This window comes from Ictidomys tridecemlineatus, chromosome 10, assembly GCF_052094955.1.
Source record: "Ictidomys tridecemlineatus isolate mIctTri1 chromosome 10, mIctTri1.hap1, whole genome shotgun sequence".
NCBI lineage: Eukaryota > Metazoa > Chordata > Mammalia > Rodentia > Sciuridae > Ictidomys > Ictidomys tridecemlineatus.
In genome coordinates, this window is record NC_135486.1 from 12,047,190 (window position 1) to 12,071,788 (window position 24,599).

Consider the following 24,599-nt stretch of genomic DNA (forward strand, 5'->3'; position numbering starts at 1 on the left):
AAAAGTCAGGATTTCATAATGCACACTCAAGAGATTTGCTCCAGACTGCAGACCAGTCATTGATTCCTGTTTGTCTGATTGACAATGAGATCTTGCTTTTATTTTCTGAAGCAACATTTAATTGTTTTATAGTTTAAAAAACTAGAACTTTGGACTATGGTTTTTTTAATAAAACATTCAGAGGATGTCACTCTTTGGATCTTATATATTATATAATAACATGGCATTTCCTTATAAGAACAGTATTTTGAAAGTACAACTATGTGGAATACACTTTTTGGGTTACTTTCTGTTGTTTTTTATATAATTCTGATAACTGATAAAAAATTACAAAAGTAGGACAAGGAACTCCTACATGCTCTTTATCCTGATTCATTGGGTATTTATATTTTGTTCTTTTTGCTTTTACATATACACACATACTTTAAATGTATGTTTTTTAACACAGGCATCAGGAAAAATGGGTTCTAGTTTCATAATAGCTTCTTAAACAGTTTATAACCTGTTTAGTAAGTTAAATTTGTTGACTTCAATATTCTTAGGACAGCCTTCTACCTTTTTTCTTTTTTCTTTTTCTTTCGTGGTGCTGAGGATTGAACCCAGGTCCTTGCACATGTTAGGTAAGCCCTTTACCACTGAGCTAAAAACCCAGGCCCTCCTTTCACCTTTGAAATAGCTAAAAAGACATGTTTTTTTTTCTTTTATTGAATTTTATTGAATTGAAATTTTCAAATTTTGACACATCAAGGAATGTGATAAAATCTCCTTTACTAAAATGTTCCAAATATGACAAATGTCATTATATCTAAGTTTGTAGATGTCTGTAGATATTTGGTATTATCTTGTCTGCAAATGGCAGACCTTTATCATCACCTTCAAGCTTCTAAATTCCATGAAGTATTTTTCTTGAACTGGGGATAGAACCCAGGGGTGCTCTATCACTGAACTGAAGCTCCAGCTCTTTTTTATATTTTATTTTGAGACAGGTTGCTAATTTGCCCATGCTAGTCTTGAACTCTGGATCCTCCCGACTCAGCCTCAGAGTAGCTGGAATTACATGTGTGTGCCACTGTACCTGGCTCCATTAGGTTTTAATTTTATCATGTGATTTATTCTGATTTCTTTTAGTAGAGAATGATACTTAGAAACCAAGATTCTGGGTATTAGGTATGCTAATTGATAAACAGGCCAGAGTATTATCTGTACTGGGCCTTGTGCATGCTAAGCTCATGCCCTACCACTGAGCTACATCTCAAAATATTTTCTTAAAATAACATTCACTCATTTTTTTAAATTGTAGCAAATATACTACTCTCCTGACAGATAGTGAAAACAGGCTGTTACTCTTCCCATCCATGTGAGTATAATTTATTTTCTTAAGTATTTTTAGAATAATTAGATACACATATATTTCTTTTTATTGGTATTTTATTAAGTAAAATATTATAACAATAATTGCTTATAATTCTGTTGTATAAACAATTTTTATATGTCCAATTGTATATTTCAATTTATGTTAATTTATCAACTTTATTTAAGTACTGTAAAATTCTTTTATATTCTACATTTAATATTTAGTATTTCTCCATTTTGCTAGTTTATCTTTCTTTGTTCTTTTTCTTTTCCTATCTTGTGAGGTAACCGATGTTAATCATTCCTACACAATAGTTCTATGGAATCTTTGAAGGGATAATTATTTTAAGAAAAAGAAGATCATGCTATTTGCAATTTTCTTATTTTTAATTTTTCACTGTATTACTTATATCCTACTCTATCAGCAGGTGTATGTTTAATGCTTTAAAACACCATTAATATTACATCATATATACATTTTCATTAAAAGTTTTACATTCTTTTTGTCACTTGAGATGACTTTTTGTAATGCTAATTGTGTAAGTCTACCACCTTAATCTTTTAGGAAACCTAATAAAAGAGTAGAAGTGATCAAGCTGAATGATGTGATGGATATTATGTTGGAGAGGGCTGGTGTAGAAAATGAGGAATATAGAGGACCAACCAAGGTAATTGTAAAGATCAGTGTAACCCAGAAGTAGAGCATGTACTCTGGAAGCAGAATGCCTGGGCTGGAATACTGACTCTGCCATTTATTAGTGGGTGACTTTGGGCAAATCATTTAATATCCTTTTGCCTTAGTTTCCTAATTTGTAAATCATAGTTAATAATAGTATCTACCTCATGGGGGTTAATGTGAGATGAAATGAAATAATAACTATAAAGTACTTGCACATAGTAAACACTATATGATTATTTTTTAGTATAGTTATATATTGCTTAATAATGGGGATATACTCTGAGAAATACATTGTTAGGCAATTTTGTCACTGTGTCAGTATCATAGTGTATACTTACAAAAATCTGTATACACAAACCTAGACTACTACACATCTAGGATATATGGCATATCCTATTACTACTGCAAGTTACTGTACTGAATACCATGGGCAGTTGCAACACTATGGTTAGTATTTATGTATTTAATTACAGAAAAGGGCAGTGAAAATTAATTAAAATTAAAAGGTGAGAGGAATTTTTCAGCTCCATTAGGGATCATCCTCATATATGTGGTTTGCTGTTGACGGAAATGTTGTTATGCAACAAAAACATGGCTGTATTATTATTATTGTACTTCATTGAACATAATGCATCAGTGATTTTAAGACCTTTGTTAGTTATTCATTTTTATTTTTAGTTGGCATAATGATTATGTATATTTATTGGGTAGGTGCAATGTGATATTTCAAAATATGTATAAAATGTGCAGTGATCAGATCAGCACCTCCAACATTTATAATTTCTTTTACTGAGAAAATTTAATATCCTCTCTACTGGCTATTTTGATATATGCATTAATTGTCAATCATAGTTAACTCTACTGTGCTCTAGAAGTCATTTCTTCTAACTGCAAGAATTTCATTCTTTTTAATGAATGAGTAATTTTCAATTGTGTATGTATACAATATTATCTTTTCAGTCATGATGAACACTTAGTTTGATTTCATATCTTGGCTGAGTTCCCCTTTCATTCTTCCTTGGCATTTCCTCAGCATTTGTTATTTTTAAGACTCTCATTATTTTATGTTCCATTAAACATATGTTTTTACCACTTGTCACTTTTATTTGTATTTAATGAAAGAACTCTCTCAGTCTTAGATATAGACTTTTTGGACTATTTATTTTCTGTTTTATACATTTTTACGTGCATAGAATTTGAAACAAGGCACTCTGATGTGGCCTTTACCTGGCATCTTCGTCTGTTTTCTGCTGTTATCACAGAGTACCACAATCTGGATGATTTATAAACATTAGTGGATTATTTGACTCACAGTTCTGGAGACTGGCAAGTCTAAGAACATGGCACCAGCATCTGGTGAGAGTCTTTATGCAGTGTCATTCCATAGTAGAAGGTAGAGGGGCAAGTGATCTCACAGGAGAGAGAGAGAGAGAGAGAGAGAGAGAGAAGAAATCGATTTGATTCATTCTTTTATCAGGAGCCCATTCCTGTGATAACTACCTCACTTCCTCAATAGCATTAATCCAATCACTGCCTACAGACCCCATTTTTAATTATCACAATGGCAGTTATACTTTAGCATGAATCTTGAAGGAGACATTGAAAGCATAGCACCCAGATTCTCCATCCAGTTGTTTGCATTGTACCTTATTTGCTTTATCATTCTCTCTCCTCTATATATGCAGTTTTTTTCCTTGACCATTTTAGAGTAAGTTGAAGATATCAAACCTCTTTACCATTAAATATGTCAGTGTTTACTCCTACTAACAAGAATATTCTCTTAAATATCCATAATCTAGTTATTAAAATCAAGAAATTTAACCCAAAGGACTTAAAATGAGCATACTCAGTGACACAGCCATATCAATGTTTATATAGCAGCTCAATTTGCAATAGCTAAGCTATGGAACCAACCTAAGTAACCTTCAACAGATGAATGGATAAAGAAACTGTGGTATATATACACACAATGAAATATAACTCAGCCTTAAAGAAGAATTAAATTATGGCATTTGCTGATAAATGGATGGAACTAGAGAATATTATGCTAAGCAAAATAAGCCAATCCCAAAGAACCAAAGGCTGAATGTTTTCTCTGATATGCAGATGCTAATTTACAATGTGGGGGTCTAGGGAAGAATAGAAGTACTTTGAATTAGACATAGGGGAATGAAGGAAGGGGAGAGAAGGTATGAGGGTAGGAAGCATAGTAGAATGAATCAGACATTATTACCTATGTGCATATATGATTATATGACCTGTGTAACTCTGCATCATGTACAACCAGACAAATGAGAAGTTATACTCAATTTATGATGTATCAAAATGCATTCTACTGTCATGTATACCTAATTAGGACAAATAAAACAGGAACTTAAACCCAAAAAACAAAAAAAATGAGGAAATTTAGCATAGATATTATAAAATTATCTGATGTTCATGCTCAAATTTTATATTTAATCAATTGTCCTTATAATGGCTTTTTTTGGGGGTACTGGGGATTGAACTCAGGGGTGCTTAACCTCTGAGCTATATCTGGAGCCCTTTTTTATATTTTATTTAGAGACAGGGTCTTGCTAAGTTGCTTAGGGCTTCACTACGTTGCTAAAGTTGGCTTTGAACTCACAATCCTCCTGTCTCAGCCTCTTGACCACTGGGAATTTAGGTGTGTGCCACCACACCCAATCCCTATGATGTCTTTTATAGCTACCTTTCCCTCCTAGTCTAACATCCCAGGACCACACAGTGCTTTTTGTTGTCATATTCCTTTATAGACAGCTTTTTTTTTAGTTGTTAATGGACATTTATTTATTTGTTAACTTATATGTGGTGCTGAGAATTGAACCCAGTGCCTCACATATGCTAGGCAAGTGCTCTATCACTGAGCCACAACCTCAGCCTCTTTTTAGACAACTTTAATTTGAAACAATTCTTCAGCCTTTCTTTGTATTTATTGACCTTGGTATTTTGAAGAGCACAGGCTTCTTTATTCTACAGAATAACTTATAGAATGTTTCTTAGTTGTGATTTGTCTGATGTATACGCTCATGATTAGATTCATGTTTTGTATTTTTAGCAGGTATCACATAAAAGTAATATTGTGATGACCTCTATGCACCACAAATAGATGCACAATTAGAGAGGTTTTTAAAAATCATCATTTTTGTAAATGTGTGTGAACATGTCAATCAAGGAGTCACTAAAATTTGTTCATGTTTAGAGTACTTACCTCCTAAAATGTTTTTTTTTTCTGGTAAGACTGTGATAATGCTGATTAATTTGCTTATTTTCTGCCAGATGCACCAGCTACTACATATTTTGAAGAAGGAGCAGACAATTTACAATACAGTCTTTCATGAACTTATTCGGCAGGTCAGTGTGGACTGTGCAGATAGAGGAGAACTGCTGTCCAAAATCAGGTTAGAGCTATTATTGGAATGTTCCAACTTTTGGATTTCATATTAGAATTATGTTTATATCTACTTTTGAGAAAGCCACAAAAACACTTCTCCATTGGACTGATAATGAGGAACCTAGTTGCATTTTATTATATTTTCTTTTAAAAAAATATTTATTTTTAGTGTAGTTAGACACAATATCTTTATATTATTTTTATAAAATATTTATTTTTTGTTTGGACACAGTATCTTTATTTATTTTTATGTGGTGCTGAGGATTGAACCCAGGGCCTTGCACATGCTAGGCAAGCACTGTACCCCTGAGCCACAATCCCAGCCCCTTATTATGTTTTCTATAGTTAACTCTTCATGTTGGTGTGAAATCTTGTTAAACGTGTGAGCCTTAGTTTTCTCATTTGTAAGTGAAAATAATAGCTACTGTGAAAGTTTTCATTTTTTCTATCTATTCATTCATAAGCCAACAATTTTTATTGAGTACCTATGCTATACCAAGTATTGAGATACTTCATAGGAATGCAGTGAGGTTTTTTAAATGAGAATGCTGAAGTAGGTCCTTAATAAATATAATTATTAGCAACAAGGATGACAAATACTATTGTTACTATAATTCTTATAACTGTAGAACTTTCCAAAAAATTGAAAGAATAATATATATCTATATTGTCTTGCTCTGGGGCAAGAGGAAAATTATTAGATCTCTCTGAATATTGGTTTCTTCTAAATGAGGTATAAATCTGCTCACTGTCTGATTTATGGAAGCTGATTTTCTGCTATCTGACAGTACTGAGAAACTCAGAGGAAAGCCATTAAGATTAGATACAATAAAGTAGTTAGAATACCGTGGAAAACCCAAAGTGCCAAATGAGAATGAGGATAGGGACAACTAAAGTCTGAGTTGTCAATCTAAGAAACAAGCCAAGAGTGGTAGAAGCAGCAGGGCAAAGAATTACACAACTAACCGTGTGTAAACAGTGTTGGTCAGCTTTCTGTCATTTTCATGATGATTAATTAACATTAGTATTCTTCATTGTGAAGCTCATACTGGGAAGATCTTAACTGTGGAATCCTCAGGGCATAAGTCAGGGACTCCTTCTGAAAAGAGAATCTGAATTTGCTCCCTCTGGGACACAGGCTTCCTGAGGTAGTCCTGTGCTTGCCCTGGTCTCCCATTTTGAAGTGGGCCCGAGACCTATCTCTGCATCCCAATGTTGATATTCTTCCTGGGGCAACTTTGATCCTGGGTTTGCTTACTGAAACACAACTATCTCCCATACCACTCGTTTCTTGTTTGTTCTTTTCATTTTCCATCCCTAGAGATTTGTATTCTTTTGGCAGGCCCAGTAATGCTTTGTAAAGTATGCGCCTATGGATATAATGGTGTAACAGTGGGGGATCTAGTGGTATTGGAATGGGAAGGACCTTCAGAGTGTCTAGTCCCTATATTACCAGGAGCAGAAGTCCTAAAATTGATACTTTCCAATGTTTGAGCTCTATATTGAACTTATGAGTTTTCTGTTACTTTAAGTGTTTAAATAAGGGCTAGATAATCCTTTCTTTCAGTGGGTGAGAGATTAGTCTAAATGACCAGTTCAATTAAAAGATATTACAGTTATCAGACTTCATGCTTAGGATAAAATACCTAGATCACTTTTACTATCAGTAGAAGTAAGTTATAGTATTTATACTTTATCATCTATGGTGATTTCCAGATATCTCATTTGGTTTTATTTAGAAGCAAAAAGAAAAAGAAAAGAAAAAAAGACTTCTTTGAATTAAAGTTCTTTGTTTATTTTTAAACAGGTGTATTTTTACATTTAGTTAGTTTGAGGAAAGTGTTGTTATTTATGAATTTGATTACTTATTAAAAAAACTCACTAAATTCAAGGAACTCTGTTGGATGAGTTTCTCAGCATTGTCAGCAGAAAACCAGCTTCCATAAATCAGGTACTCTGTTTGAAAGGGAAATTTGCTCCTGGTAATATAGGGACTAGACACTCTGAAGGTCCTTCCCATTTCAATACCACTAGAATCCCTACTGTTTACACAATTTTATCCATAGGTGCAAACTTCACAAAGCATTACTGGGCTTGCAAAAAGAATACAAATCTCTAGGGATGGAAAATGAAAACAAACAAACAATCCTAATATAAAAAATATAAGAGATAGTTCCTTTCCCCACAGCATTTATAATCTGGAAAGAGAAATAAAAATAGGTCCTTATTTTTATTTTACATTTCAGTTATCATATTCCGAATAATTATGGCTCTGGTTATAATTTTACACAATTATTCATTCACTTGTGTGAACATGGCGGGAAAATACAGCCAAGATTCCTTTCTTTTTCCCTGTTGTTCTTCCCACATATGTTTTATGAATGTCTGTTTATTATTTCTTTTATTTACTTTTTCTGTCATATATTTTCTGGCTCCCTTTTTCTTTCCTTTTGTCATTTTACCCCCTCTACCGACACCCAGTCCTCTTCCACTTTGGGCCAGCACTGGCTGCTTTTTACCATCATTGGGTGAAAAAAGAGAAATGAACTCTTGGACTCTATGGGTCCTGAATTCTGATCCCTGCTAAGTGTATGTTGGGCCTCACTCTTCCTTTTCCTCATTCTTCAGCTTCTTTGAGCCATTTTAGGATTTTTGGAGCCACTTTGGGCTTCTGCCACTTCTGCCAAGTTTGCATTTTGCTTTTGCATGATATTGTGTTCCCCTTGTTTCTCATTCAGAGAGAAGTATGTGCAAATGCTTGACCAGATTGCCCAGGAGATGATTGACTTCTACAAAGACTTGGTAGCTCAGCGAATGATGGACCAGCGCATTTTAGAAGAATTGTATAATTTCAAGAATGTTATTGAAGAACTGACCAGGTAAAAAGTGTGATTATCCTAAACACACACAAAAAAGTTTAGAGCCATTTGTCTAAAGAGTAAAAAATATTGATGGAGAATAAATGGATAAAGGTGGAAACTCTTGTCTTCTTTCATGTTTAGCAAGCAAATGGAAAGAACTGGATATTGCAATAGGGGTAAGTGAAGAGAAATGAGTCACACAGGTTAATGCAGAATTTAAGATCTACGCATATTTGATAGGGAAGAAACTCTTGCTCTCTCTTCCAAGATACAGATATTTATCTTAATCAGATTTACAGAGCATTACCATAACTATGGATGTTAAGGTTCAAATTTTAAAGAGAATAAATAATATATAGCAATCAAGATTCATGATTATCTAACCTGGTAACAAGATGACTAGTGGAAAGAATAAAGAGGACAGTATAGGCAGATCAGAGAGTGGGGTAGAGCAGAGTGGTGGCCTTGTCCATCAGCATCTGTCTCCACTTTACTTTAGGGGATACCCCATTATATCTTCTTTCTGCCTTTTCCTGCCAATGTGAGTCAGTTGCTAAACCTCACAAGATTCCATCCAGAATGCATACTAGGTTTCTTGATTTGCAAGTAGATGAGAGAGCTCAGCTGGAAAAGCAGTAAACTGAAGATTTCTTGATGTTATGGGATGGAAAAACTAGGGCAATACACACAATAACCAAGAAGAAGATACCTGATTTCCTGGATAGAAACTTTGTGGAAGTTTCCAACTGTGATTTTGAAATTTTTTTTTTGCCTTATTTTGATAGGGAACTGTGTCTGGTTCGGGCACAGGATATTAAATTAACAGAGGAAGCAGAGAAAGCCCACAAAGATTTAGCACAAGCTCTTTTAGATGCTGAAAAGAATGCTAGGTAAGTTGCTTAAGGTATATGTAAATTATATAGGGGGAAAGGGAGAAGATTCTGTAGCTTCTGAAATAACATATAATGCTAGCTAAATTTTTAAATTCCCAAAACACATATAATTTACTTTATCTGAATTTGGGTAATAGGTGGAAAGAAAATGTGATTTTTTTTTTTTTCCTTTCTGGGGATTGAACTGAAGAAAATGTGATTTTTCTCTTGTAGACATATTGTTTGTTTTAGCCTTAATCATTTTGTTGAATGACATTTGAAGGTTATTCCTTTTTGGTTTTCTAGTAGAAAGTATAGAGAGGCAGTGTGCATAGCACAAATTCTGGAACCATACTATTTCTTTGCAACTTTGGGGAAGTTGCTTTATTTTCCTGAGTCTTAGTTTGCCCATAAAATTGGGATTATAATATCACCTACCTTTTTGGGGTTATTATGAGGACTAAAGGTATTAATATAAATAAAGCACTTGTAATGGTGCTTGGCACCTACTCAGTGCCCTGACAGTACGATATATTTTTATTCTGTTTCCCTTTTTGTAAAATTTTATAAGTTATGAAATGTTCAGACATTCAGAAAAGTAAAGCATTATAACAAACACTCATGCACACTCCATCCTAATTTTCAAATGTTTACTATCATATGATACTTGCCCCATATTGTTTTTGTTTGTTTTTGTTTGGGGATGTAGCTTTCTTCCTGAGCTAGGTATATCCCCAGCATTTTTTATATGTTGTTTTGAAACAGGGTCTTGCTAAGTTGCCAGGGTTGGCTTCAAACTTGTGTTCTTCTTGCCTTGCACTGTGGCATTACAGCTGTGTACCACCATGCCCAACTTCATACCTTTTTAGGAAACAAAATATTTAAAAATTTTAAGAGCTATAACCATTAACCTTTATAGAAATATTTTAAAAATTTAAGAGCTATCTCCATTAGCCTTCTTTACTCTTCAGAATTAATTACTAGTCAGCAGTTATGTGACTTTCCTGTTTTTATGTTTTCTACATCTTTATATATTAAAACCCAATATATATTGTCATTTTATGTTTGTAAAATTTGCTTTTACCAACCAATACTACAGTTTTGAGATTTGTCCATTATGATTCATACAGAATAAATAAATTTATTTTTACTGCTGTGTATATTAAGTCATATGACTAATAATTTATGGATCCATTCAATAGTATGAATTGATTTTTCAGTTAATAAAATAATAATCTCTAGCATTTGTTGAACGTATGTAGTGACATTTCGGACACTATTCTAAGTTGTTTACATATGGCATCTCTTCGAGGCATTGTTGAAATGTACACTTTATAAACGTCTTTTTTGTGAGCGACTTTTCGAGAGGTGTAAACCTACAAGTGGGATTACTGAGTCACAGGATGTGCATAGCCTTGCTGTGCTAGATGTTGCCAAAAGTTATACCATGTGGTTGTACCAGTGTATCAGGATATGAGAGCTCTCTCTTGTCAATATCTTTTATCAATCTACTAGGTAAGAAAAGGTATTTGTTTTTTTATTGCATTTTTCTAATTAGTTCTGTGGTAAATCTAGTTCTTTTTTTAGATGTAATGAATCTACTGAGGTCTTAATGTTTTTATGCTATTTCAGGGATTAGCAAACTTTTTCTGAAAAGGGTCAGATAGTGAGATGTGTTTTTTTTCCCTTTTTCTTTTTCTTTTTTTTTTTGGCAGTACTAGGATTGAACCCAGGGGCACTCTACTACTGAGCTATGACTCCAACCATTTTAATTTTAATTAAACTTTATTTTTATTTTAATTTGCACCCATATTCTGTTGCTTATTTTAACCATCCAAAAGTGTGAAAAGCCACCTGGTGTGGTTGCTTGTAATCCTAGGGACTCAGGCTGAAGTGGGTGGCCTAGAAGTTCAAGGTCAACCTCAGCAATTTAATGAGACCCTGTCTTGAGATAAAAAACACTGGGGACAAAACATGGTATAGTGCACCTGGGTTCAATCCCCAGTTCTCCCCTCATATATAATATATACATTAAGGAAAATAAAATTTAAAAAGTTAAATTGTAAAACTCTTAACTTGTGGGTTATTCAAAAATACAAATGATAGGCAAGATTTGATCCATAGGCTGTAACTTCATATCTGATTACATCTTTTGTTGGTTAAAAATGTTGTGACAATCTGGGCGCAGTGGCACATGCCTGTAATCCCAGCAGCTTGGGAGGCTGAAGCTGGAGGATCACGAGTTCACAGCCAGCCTCAGTAATGGTTAGGCGCTAAACAACTCAGTGAGACCCTGTCTCTAAATAAAATACAAAATAGGGCTGGGGATGTGGCTCAGTTGTTGAGTGTCCCTGAGTTCAATCCCCAATACCCTCCCACCCCCACAAAAAACAGTTGTGACAAATATGCCTTGTAAGTAATGTAAAAATACAAACAAAAGTGAAGATAAAACCATAATCTCACTACCAACTACCACTACTATAAATACCTTAATGTAAATTATTGTGGATATTTGCTTCAGTATACATGTGCTTACATGTATACATATTTTAATACTAAAACTGTTTTGCATATACTGTTTTATGGCCAGTTTCTTTTTCAGTTAGGAATCCCTATCTATTTGATACATTTTCATAGATTACCTAGATCATATTTGAAATTTCCCTTTTGTTTCCAAAATGTCTTTTATGTTGGGTTGTCTAAACCAGTATTCAAACTAGGACCACACATGGCATTTTTGCTTTATGTCTCTTTTAATCTAGCCTGTGCTTAGGCTTTTAAAAAAAAAAAAAACTTACTGAAGAATGGTTTTATTTATTTTTTAAATACAAAGAAATACCAGTGTATATAAGATTTAAATTAAAAACTGTGTTCTTATACCATATAGATGTGTGTGTGTGTGTGTGTGTGTGTGTGTGTGTGTGTATATAAATAAAACAATTCAAATTATTTACTAGAATAAGAGGAGGTAACTTATTCATTGTCTATACTTTTGTATATACTATTGTTTTCTGTAGTTGTTTTATCCTTCACATCTTCCTATATAACTGTTCCATAATCATTGTCTTCCTTTTTTTTTTCCCTTTGTACTGAGGATTGAACCAAGGGGAACTTTACACTGAACTACATTTCCAGCCCCTTTTATTTTTCATTTGAGACAGGGGTCTTGCTAAGTTGCTCAGCCTGGCCTTGAACTAATGGGCATTATAAGACCAAAAAAAAAAAAAAAGTCAAACAAAAAAAATAGCACTTTCTCAAATCAGAAAGGAAGAGATGAAAAGGGATAAGGAAGTTTTGTTTTCTTTATCACTATTGGTTCTAAAACAAAAATGTTGGTTCTAAAGTGGGATGGTTATCTTTTTGTGCGATGTGAAATTTTTAAATATTTTTTTCTCATAACTGATTTTTAATTGAAAAATAAATATAAAACATAAATATAAAATAAAGAATATCCATAATTATTTTCTTCTAAGGTTAACTGTTATTAATGTTTATTTTCTTTTCTATGCATTTTTAATAAATGAAATAAAACTGAATATATAATTTTTATCATTTTTTAATTTTATGCCATAAAATGAAATGTTTCCTAGGTATCAAAGTATCAGCTGCAAGAGTGCTTTTATCATAGAACTTAATCATATTTTATCTGGCCATTCTGTCTTTTGTTATTAGATATTGAGGTTGTTTCTGAATTTTTTTGCTTTTGCTCTTATGAATTAAGATCATTAATTCCTTTTTAAAAATTGTTTTCTAACTCTCAGACACTAAAGTGCACAAATCTTAAAGGTATTACTTAATGAATTTTTACATGTATATTCACCTGTGTGAGCCTATTTATTTATTTAGGGTATCCGGGATTGAACTCAGGAGCACCTGACCACTGAGCCACATCCCCAGCCTTATTTTGTATTTTATTAGAGACAGGGTCTCACTGAGTTGCTTAGCACCTTGCTTTTGCTGAGGCTGGCTTTGACCTTGCGATCCTCTTGCCTCAGCCACCAGAGCCACAGGGATTACAGGCGTTGCCACCTTACCCGGCTTGTATTTCTTATTGATTTTGAACAAATGGAAATTTCCAAATAGAAGGAGCCTTTAAAAGAGTTAATATCCCTTAGGAGGAAGTGTTCTAAAGATTTGTGAGATACTATTTGTCACTTTAAAACTTCTGTGTTTGCATTTAATTTCAGAAATTTTTAATTTTGAGAGAAGCTTCAGTGTAACTTAGAAGGAAAAGATATGCTCTGGTAGACATGAAGAAATAATGAGTAACAAAGAGCTGTTTAATTATACTTAAGCCTTTGGTGGGCTGGGAGGAATTTCTTTTAATCTTGTACTAATTATGTATAATTTAAAATTAATTAATCACTTATTTAATTTAGTACCAGGGATTGAACCCAAGGACATTTAACTACTGAGCCACATTCCCAGCCCTTTTTATTTTATTTAAAATAAAAAAAAATTTTAATTTTAGTTGTTGATGGACCTTTATTTTATTTTTATGTGTTGCCTCACACATACTAGACAAATGATCTACCACTGATCCACAACTCCAGTCCCCCTTTTTATTTATTTTTTTATTGAGACAGGGCCTTACTAAGTTGCTGAGGCTGTCTTTGAACTCGCCCCCCTCCTACCTTAGCATCCCGAGTTGCTGAAATTACAGGCATGTGCCATGACACTTGGCTAAAATTTAAAATTTAGAGGCTCACAGTTATTGGGATTTATGCCTTTAATAAAGAAGCCTAAATTTATGGTCAAAGAAGCATAACAATAAAACTGCTATATTACTGTTACTTGTATTCTAATTTATCATTATATATAACTATATATATATAGTTATATATAATTAATTGGGATATCATATTGTTAAAATTTAGTGAATAGATAAAAGATTTATGAACGAAACATTTTCTTCTATTTCATTCTATATAGTATATACAGTAGATATCAATATCATCAATTATACCATATTGTGACAAATTTTAAAGGAACAAATTGCCTATTTTATAATAGTCCTCTTTTAAAAAAATATGTCTAAATAGCTGTTTCTTAATTTTTCTTTTAGAATTGTAGAAGAATACCATGACTTATATACATTACAAAGAGGAAGGATGGAGAATGATATTAAACACTTAATGGAAGAAAGAGATATATGGAGCGCAGCTACATATGAATTGGCCCTGAAGGTTTGTTCTCTGGATCCACAGCTCAAAGTTTATTGGTTAAAGTTTCATTTTTCAATTTTAATCATAGACAAAACAACAAAAGAATAAAGTGTATATTTATTGATAAACAAGGTAGCTTTTTTGTGCCTTGAAAATGGAAAGTTAAATTTTTTTTTCTTTTTCTTTTCTGTGTTAGGTACTAACTATTGCACAATTCAGAATTTGTTTGTTTTTCATCAGAATATATAGAGTATGAACAAGAATTCTTTTTAGTTTGTTTGGAAATGTTAAAAATTCAACTTTATGTAATAATAAACTAGAAAAGGTGGTTCTTATTTTTTGTATAATGGAATCATTAGGATCACTGAATATCACACCCTGTATCTTTACCTTGGTATATAACAAGTGAATTAAAATGTGGCAGTGGAACATGATGGTAATTCTTTAGGGAAATTGCAAAGTTCCACAATATTCTATATTTCTAAAATGTTTACCTTTTGATTGCCTGTTCTGACACATGGGACGTATGGGTATTAACAGTGAATTATGACCCGTAATAGACTAAAAGGTTGGTCTAGTTGGGTTACTTTGGTAGTCTACTAGTGGCAAGTCACAGTGTTCTCCATGGAGATAGCCTGCATAATACATTTGTATTAGAGTTGTGTATTAGATCCTTCCTTCCATGGGAGCTTGTCAATTATTTGATGAAAATGTAGAAGCCTTCCTTGTCAAAGTTTCAGATGCCCTAAAGTTAGAGATAAATTTAATATACTGAAGGGTTTATAAAGACTTGTTTATTTGGGAAAATTTATTTACTTGACAGAAATAATTATTAGAAATCTGGAGCATTATTGGGGACGTGTTAGAGACATTCCCATTCAAGAGAAAAGGGGTTTTCTGTTATTCCTAGAATTTCGGCTGTCACTGAACTTATTAGTTAAGATAATAAAATGCAAATATAACCAAGAAGTATAAATACTGAAAGAAAGGTGCAAAATTCTGTTATTTGCTAGTGATAAAATTATTTAGTCAGAAAACTGGAAAATGAATGTAAATATTATTTGAATTAATTAGCCTTTAATAAGGTAGCTAGATACAAGATAAATACTGTTTGCAGAACCCAGCAAATACACATCAATAATTAGCAATTTAAAATGCAGAGGCAAAACAACAGGAATAAGACCTAAACAGTAGTGAAAACTCTAAAATTTCACTAAAAGATCTTAATTAGACACAGGGTCTTGCTGAGTCGCTTAGACTGGCTTTGAATTTGTGATCTTCCTGCTTCAGCTCCCCAAGTCCCTGGGATTACAGGTGTGCACCACCACGCCTGGTGGGAATTATTAAATTTTTTTAAAAATATTTATTTTTTAGTTTTAGGTGGACACAATATCTTTATTTAACATTTATGTGGTGCTGAGGATTGAACCCAGTGCCTCTTGCATGCTAGGCAAGTGCTCTACCACTGAGACACAACCCCAGACCCGGGAAATATTAATTTTTAAAGCAAAGTTTGAGCACCTTATGGGTCAGGCAATATGCCATATTCTGGTTGATAAAACAAAAATAATTGACAAAAACTTAAAAACTGAGAGATTCAAATATTGCATCAATCTAGAATGATAGGCTTATCCAAACAAATGAAATATTAGCAGGGATACATGTATAGATTATCCTTATTAATGTTATTAACATTAATAATACTATGATTTTAATATTTAAAAGAATAGCAGCTATCATTCATTACTATGTGTCAGATATTTACTAAAGGAGTAATTAGCACTGTTTTTTCAGTGATCTCATGAAAGAGGGCCATAATTACCCTCATTTTTCACATGAGGAAATTGGGACTCAGGGAATTTGCCTAAGTTTACATAGGTAATGCCTAGCAAGTCTGCTCTAGAGCCTGAACTCCCAATTACCATGATATTCTATCTTCAGGGACAAATAGATCAAATTCAGGGCAGACACCTAATGAGACCCAGTGTAAAAGCAACCCATGTAAGAAAAAAGTTCAATGGCATTGAAATGACTGCAAATTCACTATAAGGCAATTTCATGAGATGGTTTTTAAAATAATGCTAGATCTGACAAGATGAGAAGAAAGAAAATAGGTGGAGATAGTTGTCCCATATTCCTCTGAAATGGTCAAACCTTATCTAGGTTACATCCATCCTGATGCAGAATTGTAAAAAAGTCATTGGTAATTGTTTTTATTTATTATTTTTTAAAGTTTTTGTTGTTATTGTAGTTGGACACAATATCTTTATTAATTTTATGTGGTGTTGAGGATTGAACCCAGCACCTTGCACATGCTAGACGAGCACTCTATTGCTGAGCCCCAGCCCCAGCCCCAATAATCATTTTTGAAAAGTAAGAAATCACATGAAACTGACCTCTGTTTTATTTAAAGTTATATACATAAATGGAAGGACTTTAAAGAAGAGGAAGGAAACGGTAAGAACCAAATTCAGGATGAGGTGTACCCTCTGAGGGAAGGGAACAGCAGAAGCTTCTAAAGATTCTGCTGCATACCTTTCACTAAAACCTGAGAAAGAAAATTGTATGAATTGTTTTCATTTGTAGTCTAGATATTATACTCTCTTCTTATGTTTTCCATTCCAGGTTTTCTAAGGAATTCCATACTGCTTTCCATTGTGGTTTGCAGTCCCATCAGCAATATATAAGTGTACCTTGTTCCCCACATCCTCTCCAACTTTTATTGTTACTTGTATTCTTGATAATTGCCATTCTGACTGGAGTGAGATGGAATATCAGTATAGTTTTAATTTGCATATTTCTAATTGTTAGAGATGTTGAACATTTTTTCATATATTTGTTGACTGATCTATTTCTTTTTTTATAATATATTATGCTTACATTTTTAAATACCTTTATTTAATTAATTTATTTATTTTTATGAGGTGTTGGGGATCGAATCCAGGGTCTCGCATGTGCTAGGTGAGCGCTCTACCACTGAGCCACAGTCCCAGCCCTGACCAATCATATTTCTTCTGTGAGGTGTGTGTTCAGTTCCTTTGCCCATTTATTGATTGAGTTATTTGGGTTTTGGTGTTAAGTTTTTTAGTTCATTGTATATCCTGGGAATTAATGCTCTATCTAAGGTGCAGGTGTCAAAGATTTTCTCCCATTCTGTAGGCTCTCTCTTCATACTCTTGATTGTTTCCTTGACTATGAAGAAGCTTTTTAGTTTGATTCCATTGCATTTATTGATTCCTGGTTTTACTTCTTGTACTTTAGGAGTCCTATTACCAAGCTGACATGATTGAGTGTTGGTTGTTTATTTTCTTCTAGTAGGCACAGGGTCTCTGGTCTAATGCCTAGGTCCTTGATCCACTTTGAATTGAGTTTTGTGCAGGGTGAGAGATAGGGTTTCAATTTCAGTCTACTACATATGGATTTCCAGTTTTCCCAGCACCATTTGTTGAAGAGGTTACCTTTTCTCCAATGTATGTTTATGGTGCCCTTGTCTAGTATGAGATAACTGTTTATGTGGGTGTGTCTCTGTGTCTTCTATTCTGTTTCATTGATCTTCATGTCTGTTTTGGTGCTAATACCATGCCATATACTCTGTAGTATAATTTAAGGTCTGGTGTGGGAGGATACATCATGGGTATTAGAGATATTGCTGTTCTTTATACTGTGCATATATTTAATTATTATTATAAATCCAATTTTTATTTATTTTTAAATTTGAAAAAATTGTTTTCTTCATTTTAATTCAATTCAACAAATGTTTATTGAGCGCTAGATGAACATGGAGCTGTTGGAAGTAGCTAACCAAAAAAAATCCTTAGTATCTTTTTCGTGAGTGTGTGTGTGTGTGTGTGGTGTTCAGTATAGGCTCTCATGCATGCTAGGCAAGTGTTCTACCACTGTATATTCCCCCAACCCTTTTTATTTTAACACAGGGTCTTGCTTAGTTGTCCAGGATGGCTGTTAACTTGGATCCTTCTGCCTTGGCCTCCCGAGTAACTAGGATTACAGACATACACCACTGTGCCTGGCCTTTATATTTTTTTAAAAATTTTTTTTAATATTTATTTTTTCGTTTTCGGCAGACACAACATCTTTGTATGTGGTGTTGAGGATAGAACCCGGGCCACACGCATGCCAGGCGAGCGCGCTACCTCTTGAGCCACATCCCCAGCCCCTGTATTTTTTTTTTTTTAAAGAGAGAGTGAGAGAGGAGAGAGAGAGAGAGTGAGAGAATTTTTAATATTTATTTTTTTAGTTCTCGGCGGACACAACATCTTTGTTGGTATGTGGTGCTGAGGATCGAACCCGGGCCGCACACATGCCAGGCGAGCGTGCTACCGCTTGAGCCACATCCCCAGCCCTGAATTTTTTTTTAAGTAAAAGAAAAAGCAGTGATGGGGGAAAGGGCCTAGGAATGCATGGTACCTTGATTTTGGCACCTAGCATCTCAGCAGCATCCTTCTCCTGCTGCATGTCCATCTATCTTTTTCTCCTTCTTATTTAGCAGCCTCAACTTCTCTCTCTCTCCCCCATCCCCCCTTAATATGTGTGTGTGTGTGTGTGTGTGTGTGTGTGTGTGTGTGTGTGCATTAGCTATCAATGGACCTTTATTGATTTATTTATCTGCAGTGCTGAGGATCAAACCCAGGGCCTCACATATGCCAGGCAAATGCTCTGTTACTGAGCCACAACCCAGTCCCCTCATCTTCTCTTCTACAACCAAGCTGTGATCTTCTACAAGGGTCTGGCTTCTCAATCCAGTTTTTCTTGCTGTTCCCTCCAGTAATCATCCTCATCATTGCCTTTCTCCTCACCCCCTTCTCCTTCCTGTTTCTCCTTCCTCCTCCCACTACTATCACTTTCCCTCCACTTCTCTTGCCTCTTCCTCCTGCCAATGGACTGCTTTTCCAGCTGGGCCTGGAGTTGAGCATTTTCTTCTTGGCATTATCGAAAGAGGGCATCCTTTGGTTCCTCATTGACCCTTGGCTTGTTCTCAATGGTTTTGGCATGGGTGGCATATCTCAAAGTGGTCAGAGTCTCTTCTACATTGTATAATATAGGACTCACATTGGCTACTGTACAATCTTTGCATCGCCACCAGGGGAATCTGGGAGGAGCCTGGTAAGTTTTGAGTCTGGATATGGAATGTGAATGCTTTTCTCATCTACCAGGGCAAAGATGGCATTACCCAAGGCTGAAAGGGAAGATTGATCTTTGTTGCTTCCTTCAGTTTTTCCCCTGTGCACTGATCTTGACTTGCCATTTTCTGCCAACAAGATCTACCAGGTTCCCTACCTGGATGTGGTTTCTACCATCAAGACTGACTTCACTGCTCTTGATAGTGATGACAGAGGTAGCACAAGAACATGAGCTGTGCTCATTCATGTTGGTAGCACCAAGAGATTGGTTCTGGTTCCCCACATTTATCACATCCTCTATCTCCTTCATGCTTTTGATGACAAAGGAAGATAAGTCTTTGTCTACATTACTGTGTCAGGGCTCTCTTTGAACTCAGCCTTTTGGTCTGATTCTTTAAGAACAGATCTCAGATCTCCTCCTGGTAGATCTCTAAGAAAGAAGCCCTGTCAAGGTACTGCTGATTCTGTGATCAAGAGATGTGGGTAAAGATGTGGTCAAATGAATTGGGGATTATCCCTCTTTTTTCAGAGTCACCATGGACTTCTTTCATAGTGTAGGTTTTCTCAGTTCCAGTTTGTCCATAGGCAAAATGGTCCCATTAAAACTTTGCAGGACGGAGTCCATGAGTGGTCAGAACATCTTATCATAGAATCCAAACTGCTTGGTGCTCTAGTCATAGACTGCATATGAGGCAAAGGTATTGAGCATTTTATGGGCTGTGCCTTCGGAGTTCTTCACAGACAACTTCCCTAGATTTATGTCCAGGTATCCACCACCTTTTCATAGGAAATGGTCTTTTCCTTGCATTTATGGGCCGACAGCAATCCACCACTTGGAGTGTCTCTGAGCTTTTTAACTTTGACATGATGAGCTCTGACCATATCAGTCTTGGGAGCTAAGAATCTAAAATGTCTCAGGATACTAAGGTCCTATGGCCCGAGCCAAAAGCAGGTCGTAGCAGGGACAGAGGTAGCAGCAGCAAACCCCAGACTCAGTCATTGCCTGCTGTCCTGATGGGGAGAGACTGTGGCTGCTCCATCATTGACATATTCAGAGGAAACAGTCATGACACTATCTATGTAAGAAACAAGATTGAACTAGGCATATTAGTTCAGTAGGAGAAAAAAAAAAAGATGTGTGCTTCCTCACACTAAGGAATTTAAATAGTAGATAACTGACCCCTTGTAAGCCTTTCTGTACAGGATTATCTTGCATTGACGGGGTGTGTGTTAGATTATCCCTAAAGTACCTTCCAACTGGAAAAATATCACCTAGAATGTTAACTCTGAAACGAGGACTTTTGTTTTTTGTTCATGGCTATATCCACAGTGTCTAGAACAGTCATTCATTAAGTGATTCTCAGAGTGTGGCTCAGGGAACCTTGGGGAGTGGGGAGGATCCAAAAGACCCTTTTAGTAGCTCTGTGATGTCAAAATTAATTTCTTAATAACATTAAGATGTTCTTTCTGGGGCTGGGGTTGTGGCTCAGTGGTAGAACACTTGCCTAGCGAAGGTGAGGCACTGGGTTCAATCCTCAGCACCACATAAAAATCAATTTAAAAAAATAAAGGCATTGTGTCCACCTACAACTAAAAATATATTTTAAAAAGTTGTTATTTGCCATTTTCACTCTCATTCATTTATGAATGTGCAGTGGATTTTTTAGAAGCTATTAGACAAGGGATGTTGCAGCACATTGAATGCAAAAGCAAATATGAGAATCAACTCTACTAGGCATATATTAAAAATACTTGTAAAAATGTAAAACTATAACATTTTATTCATTTTTTAAAAAATGTAGTTTGTTAAAATTCTATTTATATTAACATATAATGGATTTACTAACACTTTAAGTGAATTGACAAATAAATATATATTAAATAATTTTAGTTTAATTTCCAGTATAATAAATATAATTTCCAGTATAATAAATAGATGTAGTCCATACAGATAAAAGCACTTTGGAATCTTCAGTAGTTTTTTTTTTAAGTTTTTTTTAAGAGAGAGAATTTTAATATTTATTTTTTAGTTTTCGGCGGACACAACATCTTTGTATGTGGTGCTGAGGACCGAACCTGGGCTGCACGCATGCCAGGCGAGCACGCTACCGCTTGAGCCACATCCCTAGCCCTTCAGTAGTTTTTTTGAGTATAAAGGGTTCTTGAGATCAAATTGTTTAATTTTTAATAGTACTCTACTATGTACTATACTTGAGTTTGGTTACAGTTCAGTAGTTTTAGAAAATGTGAATTTGTGATTCAATTAGTGGTTAAACAAAAAATTTTGATTCAGATAATGATTCAATGAAACATTGACATGTGAAACTACTATAATAAATTATAGTGATTTGTTAATGTTTTAGGTTCCTGATCATGGTACATTATTTTTTGTAGGTAATTGAAAGAAATAGAGTCATTTTGGCTAAAAGACTCTACCTCAATGAAAAAGGTTGGAATAAATATGCAAGGCATTTCATCATATTGCTGTCAAACAAGGTAAAGCTCAGTCCGCTTACATTATGGGAGAAGAGACTGCAGGTGTTGAGGGTTAGGACCCAAATATTAATTTGCTTTGTTAAATTTGCAAAATTTTAAATATAGTTTTATATTTGTGCTTTTTTTGTGAGTAGAATGGAAAAAAAATTTAAGGGAGAGTAAATGAAGGCTCTTACTTCCTTAAATTCCTCTTCTATTGTAATTCTGGTAATTTGAGCTTAATAACACTATGATGTTTTTCATAGACTTATTCTAGTAGTGTTTAAACTAAAAATAAAGTAAGTAGTTGTTTTATAGATACATTCTGTGCAAGTTTATCAGAAAATTCAATGATTTTTAGGGGGGGAGAAAAGGAAGGAACTGGCATTTAGTGTGTTTCTGTTGAGTCAAACCATTTACACTTGTCATTTCCTTTAATTCTTAAAACAATTTGATGAGATATGTATTAGGGATTTTTATAAGCACATGGATACTTTAAAATATATCTTTATTTAATTTATTTATTCTATGTGGTGCTGGGGATTGAACCCAGCGCCCTGCATGTGCCAGGCGAGCGCTCTATTGCTGAGCCACAACCCCAGCCCCAGGATTTTGTTTTAAACAAGTTTTTTTGTTTTTGTTTTTATATTTTTTTTTTGACCAAAAGAACTGAGAAGAATGATGTAGAGGGGGAAAAGTTTATTTGGCACTCAAGTTTTAGAGGTCTCAGTCCACGGTTTGCAGATTCCATACCTCAGGACCCAAGATGAGGCAGACTATCATGGCAGGAGGGTGGGGCAGAAGAAAGCAGCTCAAAACACAGCAACCAGAAAGCAGAGAGAATTTCATTCCCCAGGGACAAAATATAAACCCCAAAGGCACACCCCAGTAACCTACCTCCTCCAGCTACATCTAGCTCGCCTAGTTAATTCATATCTGTGGATTAATACACTGATTGGGTCACACCTCTCATAATCATTTCACCTCTGAAAATTCTTACATTGTCTCACACATGAGTTTTGGGGGGATGCCTCATATCTAAACCACAACAGATTGCTAATTTATGGATAACAAGAATTAACTTCAAATAGATTAAATAATGTTACTCAATGATGCACAGCCAGTGAATGTCTAGGATTCACATTTGATCCTGTCTGGCTTCCTGGTTCTTGTTATTGCCAGTGTTATCACCTGCCCCAGTGAAAGTCCATGTTTGGAAAATTTGGTCCATGTTTCAAAAGGAAAAAGTCTTATCCCTAATATTTAAAGTATCATTGAAAATTATGTCACTAATGATATTTTGAAAGAGGAATTTCTTCATAAAGTTTTGATACATTTGCTATGGATTGTTCGAAGTATTGTAATATTAATAATGGCCTGGTTAATATTAATAATGTTAATACATATTTGTTACATGAATAAGTGGATAATTAGATTCTGTGCATTTTAGGACACTGTAGACCTTGCAGTGTTACAGAAGTTGACAGTGAAATGGAAAATCTCAATGAACAAATTTAAAAAGGAGGCGGAACGAAACGAAGAATCTACAAAGGAGACATTGCAGATAATTAAAGATGGCCTTATCAAATGGCAGCAGTTCTTCGTAAATAAGTGGGTCTCCAAGAATCTTTTTTTTCTGATTTTATCATATCACATATGATAACTCAGTCTAATTCTCTCTGTCTCTTTCTCTCCCACTTTGTAATTACTCTAACATTGATATTAGGGAAATTAACCAGCATCCCTTACTAGGGCAGAATGCTGTTACGGACCTTGAACACTTTGGTGGTTTGTAGTGCTCATTATTTCCGAGGTCCCTCTTGATCTCCTTGCCTTACTGCTGTTGCCTTCATTTAAAAAAATTTTTTTTTAGTTGTCAATGGACCTTTATTTTCTTTGTTTATATAAAGTGCTGAGAATCAAACCTAGTGCCTCACACATATGAGGCAAGGAGCCCCAGCCCCTGTTGCCTTCATTTAAGTCCAACTATTTTTCTTTTCTCTCCTTTTAAAATAAAGTCAATTTATGTTATTTCTGTTGGCACACTTGAATATCCAAATATCTGAATATTTGCAAATTCTGTAGCATAGTGCATTTTAGAGAAGTAGAATCAATGGGTGACATTTACAGAAAGATCAATTTTGATTGAATATCATATTTTTTAATGATTAGAATACTGATAATGGAAGAAGCTAATAATAAGTTAGTGAAGTTGAGATTGGATGAATCACTATCCAAAGTATAATGGGCATCTATAATTTGGATATAGACAGGATAATTTCTAAGTATTTTTTCTTCACCTTTAAGATACATTGTCAAAGAGACATCTTTTAGGTACCATTTCTTTGTCAAGTTGAGTACATTAGTTTCAGTTTTCCACAAACCCTAAAAGGTTTCCCACTTAGTAGATTGGAAGTTCTGGAAACAGAAACTGGTATATCTCCAGGCTGATTGCTGCTGCCATGTGCATACTTCTTATCTGTGAGACTAGCATGGTTGGCCATAATTTACTCTTCTTTTTTAAAAATAGGCTTTCCTTCTGAGACTTTGGAGAAATTAAAAGAAGCTCCTGTATGTGTCAGGAATTCTTCTTATATTGATCTAGTTTTGAGTTCCCAAGGCTACAGCCCACCCTTTTAAAAAG

At 34.6% G+C, this 24,599-nt stretch overlaps 1 protein-coding gene and 1 pseudogene across 6 annotated transcripts in view; one reads left to right on the forward strand and one right to left on the reverse strand.

The window, feature by feature from the left end:
* Nucleotides 1-24,599, forward strand: part of Axdnd1 (axonemal dynein light chain domain containing 1) — an 88,607-nt gene that overhangs the window by 12,016 nt on the left and 51,992 nt on the right. For all 6 annotated transcript variants that reach the window (XR_005730910.2, XM_078022384.1, XM_078022386.1 and 3 more), the window contains 8 exons: nt 1,301-1,357; nt 1,919-2,021; nt 5,330-5,451; nt 8,183-8,323; nt 9,091-9,195; nt 14,243-14,363; nt 21,875-21,976; nt 23,406-23,566. Coding sequence is in view for 5 of the 6 variants with exons in the window: in XM_078022384.1 (XP_077878510.1) it covers nt 1,301-1,357; nt 1,919-2,021; nt 5,330-5,451; nt 8,183-8,323; nt 9,091-9,195; nt 14,243-14,363; nt 21,875-21,976; nt 23,406-23,566 (912 nt within the window). In the remaining variant the exon portion in view is untranslated. The remainder of the gene's footprint in view (nt 1-1,300; nt 1,358-1,918; nt 2,022-5,329; nt 5,452-8,182; nt 8,324-9,090; nt 9,196-14,242; nt 14,364-21,874; nt 21,977-23,405; nt 23,567-24,599) is intronic.
* On the reverse strand, nt 15,865-20,573 carry LOC144367229 (kinesin-like protein KIF3B pseudogene; annotated as a pseudogene).